Genomic DNA, 14,746 nt, shown 5'->3' with positions numbered 1-14,746 from the left:
TTTCAAATCTTTTTATTTTATTTTTAGATATTTGAAATTTTCAATCTTTTTAGTTTTTTTTTTTTTTTATAAATAACAATACAATTTTATTCATTTGGTTCTAGAGGAGACGAATGGCCTTGGATTTTTTCGATGAGACGTTTAAATTGCTCAAACGATAGTGGTATATCCTTTTGATTATTGTATACTTTTCTTACTTGTTCAGAGTAGTTCATCATCTATGTTATCGATAAATTTTAATTTATATCTTATTCCTTATAAGTTATAAGCCGACAATTTTCTTACCAAGTATATTGTGATTAAAAACGAATAACCTTAGATATTTGAAATTTCCACAAAGTGTTTTTTATCATTTCCTAAGTTTGGTGAATTTTTTTATCGATTATGTTATTTATAGACATTTTTAATTTTTATATTTTTTTCAATAAATTTCAATAATGTGATTTAAAAATTATTCATGGGTATCTACCCTAACTTTTTAGAGCAGATGAATTATTATACTTTATACATACAACTACATTTTCAAATGCTATTTTTTTCGAAAAAATATTAATTTATCCTACCTTGTGGCGTATAAGACTATACAACCTAATATAATATCGTAAATAAATTTTATTAATAGTTTAATCATAATAATATCGTAAAATATACCTTTTTAGTATAATATTATACAGACTGACAGACCGTCTCCACTCAGAATCGTTTTTCGTTTATAATGGTATTTTAACGTTGAATTCAAATTTTTACACAATCATCCATTAGTGATTCTCTAGAATTTAGTGTAAAGCAGAGCGTTAAACACTTACCAGGATTTCTTTGTGTCTTGTAGTGTTTATTTAAAGAAAAAATCATGTGGAGAGATTAATTAGGCGACTTTATGTTTCACTTAAAGCTGAAAAGAAATAGGACTGATTCCCAAATCGTTGATTAAATATTATTAAATGAATCCAATAAAATCTTCATTTATTCTGCAACTTCTCTGATAGTTCATCGGTGGTTGAATTGATTGATTCGATTAATACAGATCATATGGACTTAATATGGTTATATTCGTTAAAGATCTGCTATCAGTCGGTAAACTTCAGATACGTGGCCACGGGGTACTGTAATATTATATTTTTTCATATTATATGGTGTGTGTCCGTAAGCAAATAATAATATTATTAAAAATAGTAGTAAATTATATTATAAGTCACGAGTAGTGTAACCCGTACGTTTTCAATCGGAATAAACACGTACCAATAGGCTATAACATAGTATTATTATTTAATTATTATTTTACGGCGTGCGTGAGACGACTTTCTCGGATGGCTTTCCGAATATTGCATCATTAGAGCCACCACCACGCGTAGTACAAGACAATAGAAAATTGAAATATTAATAAATTTCGTACACATATACAATATAATATTATATATATAATATATTATGTACACGAGTGACGGTAAAACTTCGTGCCGGCGGTACTATTAATATTATAGTTTTCCTCCCTCCTCCTTGTTTTTTCCCCATTTTTTTTTCTTACCACCACCGACAACTGCGTGAGGAATTTCAATAATGGCAGTGGCGGTGGCCCCGACGCACGATGGTCGATTTCAATTTATATTTTTCGACACTGCACGATAAATTCGTCCGGTTCGCTTTTTATTTTATTTCTCATTTATATTTAGCACTGTTCTCCCGGTTTTTATTTTTCCTCTAGCAGCTACCGTAGTCCTTAAGTTTTTTTCACCAGAATATAAAATATGCATATACCAGGTACACAATAATATATACTTACTCCATATCCGTGGTAGACATATATATTGTAATATTCCATGGCCCTGCGCCACACGTTTAGACGCCCCCGAAACATACCATAAACAATTTTCACGGGTTATACGATATAACTTTTCTTATTTTCTCTCTAGGACCCCCACGTGTGACTTATATTTATAAGTCACAAAATAATAATATTAATACCAAGTACACACGAAATGTTTATTATGTCATGTTGTATGTGCAACGCCAACGCGGTCCCTGTAAACAGCGTAAACAAAACCATCACTTAAAAAAAACATCCCTAAACTATATAGTATATATACTACGAAATTACTAAGGCCGATGTGTCGTAAAATATTTATAACCTCGATAACACTAACCAATCGACGACCGGCCTATATAGTAATTCGTTAAACCGTTAAGCATTTCACTGGCCCTTATTGTTGCTCGGGCCGTCAATATGATATTCCCGTACATAGAAATCGTTATTTTCGTTAACGACCCGTTACAAATAAGACGTTTCACGCTATGCTAATATAAATCTATCTATACTTAATAATAAACATAAGTTAAGAGCGATGACATTTCAAACGGTCATAATTTAAATGGTTATATTGTTATTATTCTAATTAAGTTTTTTTCGTCTTTTAGTCGAAAACTCACTTTTTTCTTATTTTCCATTATATAATAACACAATAGCATTTCTGTTGTTAACGAACCAAAAGTTCCATATTTAAATAGCACTAAGAATGTTATTATACAAAGTAAGCATCATCTGATTATTGTTGTATATAGTATAATTCTACTAGTACTTTATACTTATCACACAGTTATATTAATCGATATTGAGAGAACAATCGTAGTAACACATTGTTCTTAAAAATAGGGTAGATTGAATTCATAGATACCCAAATACTCAATGAATACGAAAAATCTACACGATAACACTATTTGTTTATTATGCTTTTTGCAGATAGTCTGCAATATGTGCAGTTTTAACTTTTAAATAAAGTAACCGTAATTAATATAAGGAATTGAAGACTCTTAAAAATATACACATATCTTTAACTTAAGTTAAGTAAAGGTTCTCGAGTCAACATGTTTCTCAAGTGAATAATATTCTTAAACGTCAACCAAAAATATCGATCATTAGAAAATAATATTATTCATTATATTACATTGTGTTACTCTTCTATTTGTTCTTACCAAGAAGTAGGTCGCTACCAATATCTTATATTTTTTTTAACTCGGTTTGCTGTTTCATTTGTTATGTGGTATGCTAATATTTCCGATTTCGTTAGTTTAGCCTTTTAGATTTCATATATTTATTTTATTTTGTACCACGGTCATGGTTGATTTCGTTGTTACATCTAACGTTATCCGTGGCGATAATATTCTCTGCATATAGGTAACACCAGTTATTACACTGCATTTATCAAGCATTTCACTATGACCCACGTTTTTAACGAATTTTAAACTTATTTATGAAAAAGTTTATTGAAACATATTTTCCAGGTGTCGTGCCTGTTACTTTCTGAGAGAATCCAAAACTACTTGCTTACCAAGGTATACGCTATTTTAGTCCGCTCACATAACACATTCTACAAAATGTATGTAGTTGTATTGATCATTTTCATCGTGGATTTGTAGCGTATTATTATTTATTTTACTAGACTACTATCGTAATTTATAACCGCAAAGATATGAATAGTTAAAATTCCAAAATTATTGAAGTAAGTATTATATTATTATGCTTATGCATATTGCTTTACGGTGAGTGAGTTTATATACACACGAAAATTCTTAAACATATAATTATTACAAGATGAAATATTTACGGTCGTCCAACAAAAGATTTTTTTAATCATGTAATTAATGTGCATCTCTCTAGTCTGGGTAGATCAAATTAAAAATTAGTTTCCATCATTTTTTCGTGATTTATAATATCGTGTTGCGATTTATGACTTCTTCTGCATTCTGAACACGTACCTAAGCTTCTTAAACCGATTCGGTTATTTTGTGGAGAATATACCCATATTTAACAATTTATAATACTGTAAATCATTCGGTAAATACAGTTATAGTATATTTCTATACATTTCGCTATTTAAGTAATATTATATAGTTATTAATAATTCATATATCCATTTCAATTCTTGAACATGATACCAACTAATATCTATTACAGGTAGGTTAAATAACAATATTCGCATATGGCATTTTTTTTATGCTGTCATTTTAATTTCAATATTATTTAATGAATAGAGCAGTTTGTAACTTAAAAAGTGTAGGTACACCGAATAGTTATATTTTAAAAGATCACCATTACTAAATATAGGCATTTGATAATACAATTGTATGAATTAAATATTGATTATTCATATTTAATTTAAAAAATTATATTTCGCATCAATAATTATTATTATTGATAGTCATCTACTAGCCTAATAATAGAAAATTACTTTTTTCTTGAAACTTGATAAAATGTTACCTATATTATGGCCATATTATATTGTTTGCCGTAGATTGGTATTTCTATATTTATTTTTAAGTATTAATCGTTGTAATTAGGTGTTTACAAAAGGTTAACAGATAGTATTTAATTAGTTAGCTTAATTTTAAATAATGATTATAATTTTGATATTATTTATAGGTACTTATTTTATATTACGCATATAATATGCATATTATTCTAAACGATATATGTACATATCTCTATTCACAACTACTATAGCTGACACAAAATGTATTGATTTAATAAATAAGCTTGATAATATTATATACAGGGTGTAACAGGAAGTCATGAACCAATAATATATATATATATATATAATTCAGTTAAATTTTCGAGTATACGGCTATCTGATGATTGGATTTAGTTGGCTTACAATTCAAAATTTTTTTATTGCTATTTTTTTTTTACTCTCATAATTTAGACAACAGCGTAGATTTGTTCTTGTATTACACTGCCCACACGATATACCTATTTTATTAACTAGATACCCACGCCAAAGTTTCACAGTCCTTCCCGGCTTTTTACTGTGTATTAAGGTGTAATAGGAGATGCACAACCCAGCTTCCAATTTACTGTTATTTGCAGATAAGCAAAAAGTTTCCGGCTAAATGGCGTGGACCGGATTCCAGCCGTCATGATTGGCAGATAGTCCGAGTTCTAAGGTTTTCTTATATAATATGGATCGGTCTGATTATGTTGAGCCAAACGACTTGTCGTCATATACTTTGGTTTCGGTGTAATATAATATATATAGAGAGATTTTTTCAATTTCATTATATAGCGGTGCAGTGGTTGTCTTCGACAATAAGGGCTGTACCAGAATGTACGCACACCTAATAAAATGAAAGGATAAATATAGGGCGAACAATTTTTACGATTTTGAAAAAGAAATATAATAAAATTTATATTTTTCAATTCATTCGATAAATGCATACGTGCAGATTTGCCACGCTTTAAACGATATACCATTAAATGCAAACCTATTATAGTCGATGTTCAGTGATATATACATTTTACGTTTGATAATATAAAATAATAACTATCCATCTTAAAATATAGTCCCAAAGACATTTGTCGTTTTATGTTATGGATCATATCTTTTATTCTTATTATGAACCTATCATTTTTATTACATTAAAATATAATTTCAAAACATTCTCATTTATTATAAGGCAACCACTACATTGTATATCAGTATGATAAGCATTTATTTTTTGTCAAATTTAAATATCATACTGTGATAGCTAGTTAATCCTGTATCGAAATGTCACTACAAAAATATATATTGTTTCCAACAGTACATTAAAATAAAGATTATTCTTGTGAAATACATTTGATTGTAAAAGAGATATCTAGATATTTAAAAAACAAAATATACTAATCGAATACTTTTTGTAGACTCCGATTGATTATTTCAATGGTTCCAAAAATAACCATTTTTATTTTTGTTTGTGGCACTGGCAAATTGCTAAAATTGTTTTAGAAAAATTTCTTATTTTTTTAATAACAAAAGTAAAACTAAAAAAATTAATCATCATAATGACTTAGAAATCGTTATTAATTTAAATAACAAAAATATTAAATACGAAAATATAATAAACTAATATACTACAAAGGTAATGATTTTGTATTTATATATCGAAAATCGTAATAATTATCAACAAATTATTATTTATCTAACACGCTCAGTTTGAAGGTTAACTGATTTCACAGTTGATTTACCTATTTATGTACTTTATTGTTCTTTCTATTCATAACTCATAAGTATACACATTCATACCAAAATGTTGTGCTAGTATTTGTATTTATGTATTAAATAGAACAGACAAAAGTGTTATTATAGTTGTATGAATAATGGATATCTGATTATACTATTTTCTCATAAATAATTTGCTGATAAAAATATTGAACAATTTCAGACTTCATACTTATTAGTTATTATATTCATCAATATAAAGAAAAATACAAATATAAAATATTGAAGGTGCATAATATTATTTTTTTAATATTTATCATAGGCTTACATTTAACACATTTTATAATTATTGTTGACACCATAAACGTTATAATTTTTGATTATTTAATTGAATATCTTATGTTATGAAATACAGTATAAAATATAAAGAACACTGACATATTATTTTGGATACTCCTTATTAAATTTGGAAATGTAAACCATTGGAATGATGATATAGTAAAAACAATAACTAAAACGCCTTTTTAAAAAAAATATATTATTATGTTTAATTACAAAACTGGTCAACATTTGTGAGTAAAATATTTACACGTATTCTTGTACTGTGTAAACATAAAAGTTGCGATACCAATAAATTTATCTAATACGTTTCATTCGCTTTAAGTCGTTTTATTATGATAGCCGCTGTGTTTATCAGGAAAATATATTAAAACTACCCACTCTCATAATCTCTACCCCACCTCTCGCTGCAGGTATTGCGCTTTCTGGGAATTGAATTACTAAAATATTTTAATAAAGTCAGCGTCTGTATATAAACAGAATAATATTCGTTTAAGTTCGAGACACATGCACATAACGGAAGCCACTTGTCCAAGCCGGAAATTAATTTTTTTTTATTATTTTCTATACACATACATACATATTACATATCATGCCCGAGATGGTAAACATGAACATGAGCACGTACTGTGCATGGCGAATATTTGTATCTGACAACAACAGCCAAAGACAGCTTGGTGTATTTGTTAAGTTAAAAAATCTAATAACAAGCCATTTAATTAATTTACCATATCACAGATTACCCGTTTTCCATGAAAACATGACATGTGTTATGTCATTACGATCGCTAATAGGTAAGTTATTGTAGGTTGATGAAAATCAAACGAGTACCTATTTAGTATAATTTTATGAGTACAAAATGTACAAAGTAAAGTCACTAAAGAAAAAAAGCAAAACGTTTGTTTCGCTACATTTCGTTATTAAACAGTTATTATTTTTCAAAGCAAACATTAACATCATTAGTTTATATAAAGTTTAGGCAATTAAATTTTATAAAACATTTTTAATCATTTTATGTTAGACATAATAATTCTCTCATTAAAAAGAGTAGGGAAACATTTCAAAAATATACTTGACAACAATTAGTTTAACCAATCTACAATACAACAGCATAATTTGACTATATACAAACAATATGCTTTTATTTATGGTAAAATGTATATAATTACTCGTATATATATAATATATAATATAATTTATAATATGTAATATTTAGATTATAGATCACTACATATGTTATAGTATTATCACTGTGAGTTATCAAGACTATAATAACAATTACATTTTAGAATAATAAGTAATAACGATTTTAAGTTAAAATAAATCATAACAAATATTATCCTTATTTTAAATATTTTACAAAATTGTCAACTTTAGTTTTAAAATGTTAAAGCCGATTTTAACATTCTATGAACATACTGTGTGTTTATAAAACTTTGGGAAATAGCGATAAAATATTTCATAAGATATAACGTTTCTGAATAATCTTCATTTAAAAATGAGGTCTTTATAAAAAGGTGACATTTATCGGTTTAAAAAGGAACAACAACCAACAGCGTTAAATATATCAGCTAAAGAAATCCAATGGAATAAATTATTTTATTAAAACACATCAAATTACAATCGCTTAGTAAACAGAGAGCCTATTTAACCAAAACCAATATATATGAACTTACTATTACGATATGAAGATGAGACGTATGTTAGGATTTAATATGAAATTGAAAAAATATAGTATTATAAATATTTCCGAAAAAATTTTAAATCACTTTTAAACTGTTCAATACGCATTTATATCATTTATATCTTTAAAAATCGTTTTGTGACATAGCTTATATCATTATTACCTAAAAAATATTCAATGTATAGTTTTATTATTGTATTTGTACAGTATTATTATTCTAATGTATTTTTATTAAAATTATAAATCACAAAAGCATCTATGGAAAATTAAGCTCATGTTGTTTTTTTTAACACCAGAAATGTGCAAATTTAATGCAAATTAAAAAAAAAAATGATTTAAAAATAATGAATTGTATCATAAAATATTGACAGAAATTTATGTCAAATTAATCAATAATTTAACCCAAACCTATTTTATTGAACTAACTAATTACAAATCTAAAAATAACAATAACAAAGTTAGATTTGTTGAAAATAAAATACTTTCTCCCAAGATTTTCTTTACAACTAACGAAGTGGAAAATATTAAGCCAAAACAATATAAACCCTTACGTCTTAAGCTTCCAAGCAGAAATATTCTGTCACTGCAAGGGATATTTGTAGATTAGACTCTTTAACCACGAGTAATTGATTAAATCGCTGGAAGAGGTTTACTCGGAAGGAAAATTAAGTCAAAAAATTAAGCACACGAACAAAAAACATATTAGAATTCAATTTAAGATGAGGGTGTTCCAATAAATAATAATGTTTTATTTTTTATTGTTATAGATGATATTTGTGAAGAATGGCCTCATAACTTCCAGCCGGCCCCCGGATATTGGATCGAATGTTCACGTCAAAAAATTACTAGTGAAGCAGGATATGTTGAAGAATCTGGATCTGATGAGCGAGAGTTAAATAATGGCTCAAATTCAGACGGTGCAGACGGTGCCCAAGAGTATTTTGGAAATAGATATGGACGGCCTAGGGGTTCGGATAGTCTACTACTGGAAGACGATGAATATTATCCATATGATGATGATTACGTCATGCCACCATCCAGGTGCTGTAAATGGAAATAAATAGGAATATAATACATAATTATTAATTATTAATTTACCGTTTTATAGACCAAAAACTTCAATTGAGGAGCAGTGGGAGAAAAATCGATGTTTTGAGTTGACTTCAGTTGAACAAGAAACATTTGAGAGGTACTTTTATCAAAAGGAACATTGGAATTATTTCACCAATGATGAAGATTTGGGCCCGATTATCCTGAGTCTAAAACAAGAAACCATTAATGGTCGAGACCAATTTAGGTACATCCCGTTTTAACAGATAAATTGGTATGTATTTAATATTGATTTTCTTTACCTAGGATATTGGTCAGAGCAATCAGCTACACAGTTCATGGCTTAATACCAGCGTCTTGTGTATTTGCCGATCGCTATAATCGTGAAGAAGTGGTCAGGTCTCTAGGTAAAGAGATCAATTTAAATCCACCATTAGTGCTTGGTCAACTACCTGACACGGCCGATGAACTGCTCAAACTAGACCAAGTGTTCATGAAATCTGAACTCAAAGTTGGAGTAATATATGTCAAAGAAGGCCAAACCACTGAGGAGGAAATATTGGATAACAATGAAAATAGCTTGGCATTTGAAGAATTTCTTGGACTTTTAGGAGAGACCAAAAGACTTTGTGGTATTATATCACGTCCAAACATAATTATTATCATTTTATTTATGCATTAAATATTTCATAGGGTTTGATAAGTATCGAGGAGGATTAGATACGGTACACGATTTGACTGGAACACATTCTGTGTATACAAATTGGAGAAATATTGAAATAATGTTCCACGTTTCAACTATGTTACCTTATGAAGCACACGATGCACAAAAAGTAAACTTCAAATAAACTTTGAATAAATTATAAAATAATATAATTTTGCGTCATATAATTTACAGCTCCAAAGAAAAAGACATATTGGTAATGATATTGTGTGCGTTGTATTCCTTGAAGCTGATGATACCCGGTTTTCACCAGCATGCATAAAATCACATTTTCTTCATACTTTTATATTGGTCAGAGTAAGTCCGAGGATTAGAAGAAAAACAGAAAGAACTAAATACGAAGTAAATAAATGATTAATTATTAAATATAATTTAATTAAATTAAATCATTAAATAATATTTTTCGAAGGTATCTGTTGTGACTAGAGATGAAGTTGGGGCTTATAAACCATATCTTTGGGAACAATCTGTTTTTGAAGAAAAAGATATGTTTCGAGAATGGATCTTAACAAAGATTGTAAATGGCGAACGAGCCAGTTATTCAGCACCAAAATTCGCTAGAATGCAAGAGCGTACTCGTAGTCAAATGCTTGAAGATATCGTTGCCAACTTACAAAATCATTGTGAGACTGGTCAAATACCTAAACCCTATAGGTAAGTAAAAAATGTTATAAATTATTATGTTACATATATGACACTACTATAAAACTTTACAGAAGAGGTTCATGGAGACCTATAGGGCATATGCGGCCATCCAGCCCATTACTCGATTCGGTTAGAGATCGTTTTGAAGACTACGATACTCTTGCTAAAGATTTTACGAAATTTTTTATAAACTCCGAATCAAATGTCTCTATAAATGGACATTTGTTTGATGTAGTATTTTTAGTAGGCCAAAGTAAACAAAAAACTAAATTTATTGGCGTACGAGCCATTTTGGGCGTAAGAAGTCGGTATGTATCATACTAAAAAGATAAATTTAAAAAAAATATTATAATTGTGCCTTAATATTATTTTATATATAACAGAGTGTTTCAAGAAATGTTATACGGAATTTCTGCTGGTTTTGGATCTCCTCAAATGCCGGTTGCTGAATTATTAGCCCGAGGTCTTCCTAGTTTACCCTCTCAACAACACCAAAAAGCAAAAAGTAGTAACTTTTTACAAGTTCCAGATATAGAAACACCAAGGTTAGTCTTTTCACGAAATGTTACAATTGAAACAAATTTTTATGAAAATCAAAAAAAATAATAAATATATTTTATAGGGCCAAAAGTGTGCCCAGCTCTCCTATGATGCGAAGAGCATTTACCAGATTAGGAACGATTACTGCTGGATGGAGTAAATCGATAAGAAAACAACAAAATCTATCCGCTGATGATAAAAAGAAGTGGGCTTCTTCTCAAGATTTCAGCCGTAAGTTGATTTGTAAGGTTAAAAATCCATAGTACTCAAATAATTTTAACAAATATTATATTTACAGATAAAGAAAAAGAAAAGGACAAAGAAAAGGAGAAAGAAAGGTTAGCTCAGTTGTCCGTGCCCAAAGTAAGTGTTTGTCCAAACAACGGAGGGGACAAGATTGATCGAGCAAAACTCAATCAAATCGAGGTAACACAATAGTAATAAATATTTACGCAGCACTAATTATTCACTTATAAAATAAATAACTTTATTTTCCTATAAGTTTTCAATCATCGAATTTGATCCGGACACGTTTCGAATATTACTGGATTACTTACATACTAGCTCTTGTAAAATCACTTGTGCAAATGTCCCCGGGCTAATATGTGCAGCTGAACACTATGACTTGCCAGAGCTATTACAGGCGTGTTTCCACCATACAAAACAGCATTTAAGAGTAGATGTGGTAAGTATATAGTTCTAAATTGATCCTTTCTTTACTCGTCATAACTATAAATATGTTTTAGATATGCTTGATGTTAAACAGTTTGGAAAATTATGTATGGAGATATAATTCAGCAGTGGAATTAGTTAATTTGATATTTACTTATATCGAACAAAACGCATTGAGGGTATTTTGTTTTTACATAGCGATAATATTATTTATTGTTATATCGATGTTTATGTCTAGGTTTTGAATCATTGTGATTTCCTCACGCTTTCCGAGTCACTGGTACAGCAGATAATGTGTAGGCCACTTGAAGTGTCTGAAATTCGAAAGTTCCAGGCAATGATAAAATGGGCAACCAATAAGAGCCAGTCAAAAACTAACGCTAAAGAAGAATTCCATCATATCATGACAAGGCTGAAAAAAGATATAAATTTGGTTAAAATTGCACCCAACGATCTCATAAACGTAAATAAAATGTTATTATGTATAGAAAATAGTAACCCAAATTTTACCAAAAAAATTATTTTAGATCGTGTTACCAACACGAACCGTCGATAATCAAGACATTCTGAGCACCCTGTGCAAGCAAGCTGGTACCGGGGAGTACAAAATCGAAAAGACTGTATTCGAGAGGCTCAGCAGACATAGGTCTGATTGGGACCACGTCGAGCCTTATCTATAAAATAATAAATAATTTTGAAAAGAAGACCACTAATAATAATATTAGAATTTTCAGTTTCTACAATAAATATATGTATGTTTTGTGATTAGTATAAGATTTATTTACAAACATGATGTTCTGTTATATCATATCGCTGAAAGATTTTTATCTTTCACATAATATTGGCTATTTATAATAATATAATAATAATAAAATAATAAGTAATTATATTATAAATTTAAATTAATATTAATAATAATAATATTTAAGAAACAATCAAGTTTTCAACTGTTTATATTATATTATTTTCGCGTTTATGACCTATGTGAATACTTTAAATTGCATGGTATTTATGTTATATGGTTGTTTTAAAACAAAATGATCATATTATACAATCTAACAATTATAATAATAAAAATAATCTAAACCGTATAAGGCGTATAAACTTATAATAATTAAGAGTGTGAAGTGTTAACGTTCGTATAATATATGTGTAAATAATTTATCTATGGTAACTACGTTTACCCGATAATTCAGTGTGTGCTTTTCAGGCAGTTTTAATTTAACTTCCAACTTATTATACTCGAAACATAGATCAGTTGAATTAATTATTAATATATTGAAATCATTGATCATCATTATGACATTAAGATTTAAGTCAGTCGAAGTTTTACCCGCCAGGCTCTCAGTTACGACAATATAATAATAATAATATACATATTTTTACAATAGTTCTGAAGTCTCATCGGTTTAAATACGTTTTATTAATCTCATAAGGATTTAGACTTGTGCGCCGAATTAATTTCCACAATTGCGTGTTCACAACTGATTATTTGAAAAACATTTCAACTGGCCGAAATCTCAATTTAAAATAAAAACACTTAATGCTTTTTTAACGTGATAAAATCCTTCCATCAAAAATTATGTCCTGTAGATATAGTTTTATATACCAATTTAGATTGTTTTTTTTTCTCTAAAACGATAAATACTTCATATTATGCCACTATGGTAAAATTTTCACATCGATATGTTATTGATCTTACCATATGCGGTCCCAGGAATTTACATCAGGTGCAGCACATTAAATTATAGTATACACATAAGTATGAACTTATGTCCCAAATTCCCAATATCATTACCACATATATAAATACATACATACACACACACAAATAAACATTTTATTCCATTTTTCTACTTGGAATTTTAAATCTTATTTAATTTTTTAAACAGTTATGAATAATTATAATTAATATTATTATGTCAACTGATAAAAAAAAAAACGTGGAAGGCGGTTGAAATGTCAGGTGCTGCACAGGCTGCAGTGGCTGCACCCGTAGGACCGCCTATAGATCTTACTGTCAAAAAATCAACGATTTCCGGAATACGATTATCATGGTGACTGATCTGGTGACTATCTGGTGACTCACATCACATATTTTATCATATCTCATACACCTGATACATTTGATACACTATATATCTATAAACCTAAAACAATAGATGGTAAACTTAACCCAGAATTATTATTTTTCATTTTTAAACAAAATAACATTATTTCTAAATTGTATCTAGTGACTCTTCGTAGGACATTAAAAATTAATATACTCTCGATTTATATTAAAATCAAATAACCTTTGTGAAATAAAAATTGTACTATGTACCTAATTAAACGTATGATTTCCATTAAAAGTATTAAGTGTATAAATAATAAAATAAATTATTGCTTCCATATAACAGTCAAAATATGAGTTTCCTAAAAATGTATCTAAATATTCAACAATTCAATTTATTAGTTTCCACCATTCGTTATTTGAGCTATTTTATTTACAAAAAACTACTTACCTATATTATTATAATTTTTTTTGACAAATATTTAGACATTCTACTAAGAAGATATTTTATGTTTTTTTTTTTTTTGTTTAAATGGATATGGTGTTAAGTTTTTAAAATTTTAAACAAGCGCATTGTTGTCGCACACTTGTTTTTTACTGTGATTGTATCAGAATTCAGGGACATAAAATATAATACTGTATAAAAATAATTAATAAATTAATAACAACGCCAAGACAGAATGGAAAAAATTACTCGAAATAAATAATATAATAATGTTTGTGTTGTTTTCGGTGTTTGTAAACTTTTACATTGTGTAACAAATTATAATATTATATTATATAATATATGTATATCATAAAATGTATAATATATAAATATATATAGTACATGCGTATAATATATATTTTTAGAATAGTTACATTGTTATAATAATGTTTTAATGTCAACCCTTCGCGTGATGAATTTCATATAAACAAAATGTTCACCAAAAATGTGTGATGCCTGCCTATTGTTGGAGCACATTACGGTTATTATTATTGTAAAATGTATGTATGTTTTTTTTTTGACGGACGGACGGACGTGAAAATAAATAAAACGTTCTATACAATATTTTAACGGAAGTAGT

At 28.3% G+C, this 14,746-nt stretch overlaps 1 protein-coding gene across 1 annotated transcript in view; it reads left to right on the top strand.

The window, feature by feature from the left end:
- Positions 1–14,730, top strand: part of rsh (Rap GTPase activating protein radish) — a 275,432-nt gene extending 260,702 nt beyond the window's left edge. The window contains exons 11-24 of the mRNA XM_089219607.1: positions 8,763–9,036; positions 9,104–9,292; positions 9,352–9,677; positions 9,739–9,878; positions 9,944–10,111; positions 10,179–10,423; positions 10,486–10,722; positions 10,798–10,959; positions 11,037–11,185; positions 11,253–11,380; positions 11,457–11,639; positions 11,701–11,805; positions 11,865–12,089; positions 12,154–14,730. Coding sequence (XP_089075733.1) covers positions 8,763–9,036; positions 9,104–9,292; positions 9,352–9,677; positions 9,739–9,878; positions 9,944–10,111; positions 10,179–10,423; positions 10,486–10,722; positions 10,798–10,959; positions 11,037–11,185; positions 11,253–11,380; positions 11,457–11,639; positions 11,701–11,805; positions 11,865–12,089; positions 12,154–12,306 — 2,684 coding nt within the window. The 3' untranslated portion in view covers positions 12,307–14,730. The remainder of the gene's footprint in view (positions 1–8,762; positions 9,037–9,103; positions 9,293–9,351; positions 9,678–9,738; positions 9,879–9,943; positions 10,112–10,178; positions 10,424–10,485; positions 10,723–10,797; positions 10,960–11,036; positions 11,186–11,252; positions 11,381–11,456; positions 11,640–11,700; positions 11,806–11,864; positions 12,090–12,153) is intronic.
- The last annotated feature ends 16 nt before the right edge of the window (positions 14,731–14,746 follow it).

Source organism: Diuraphis noxia, unplaced genomic scaffold (assembly GCF_037042655.1).
Source record: "Diuraphis noxia isolate RWA-SAM2 unplaced genomic scaffold, SU_Dnox_SAM2 contig0002, whole genome shotgun sequence".
NCBI classification, from domain to species: Eukaryota; Metazoa; Arthropoda; class Insecta; order Hemiptera; family Aphididae; genus Diuraphis; species Diuraphis noxia.
Note: the sequence above shows the minus strand (reverse complement) of the source record. Positions and strands in the feature narration are given on the sequence as shown.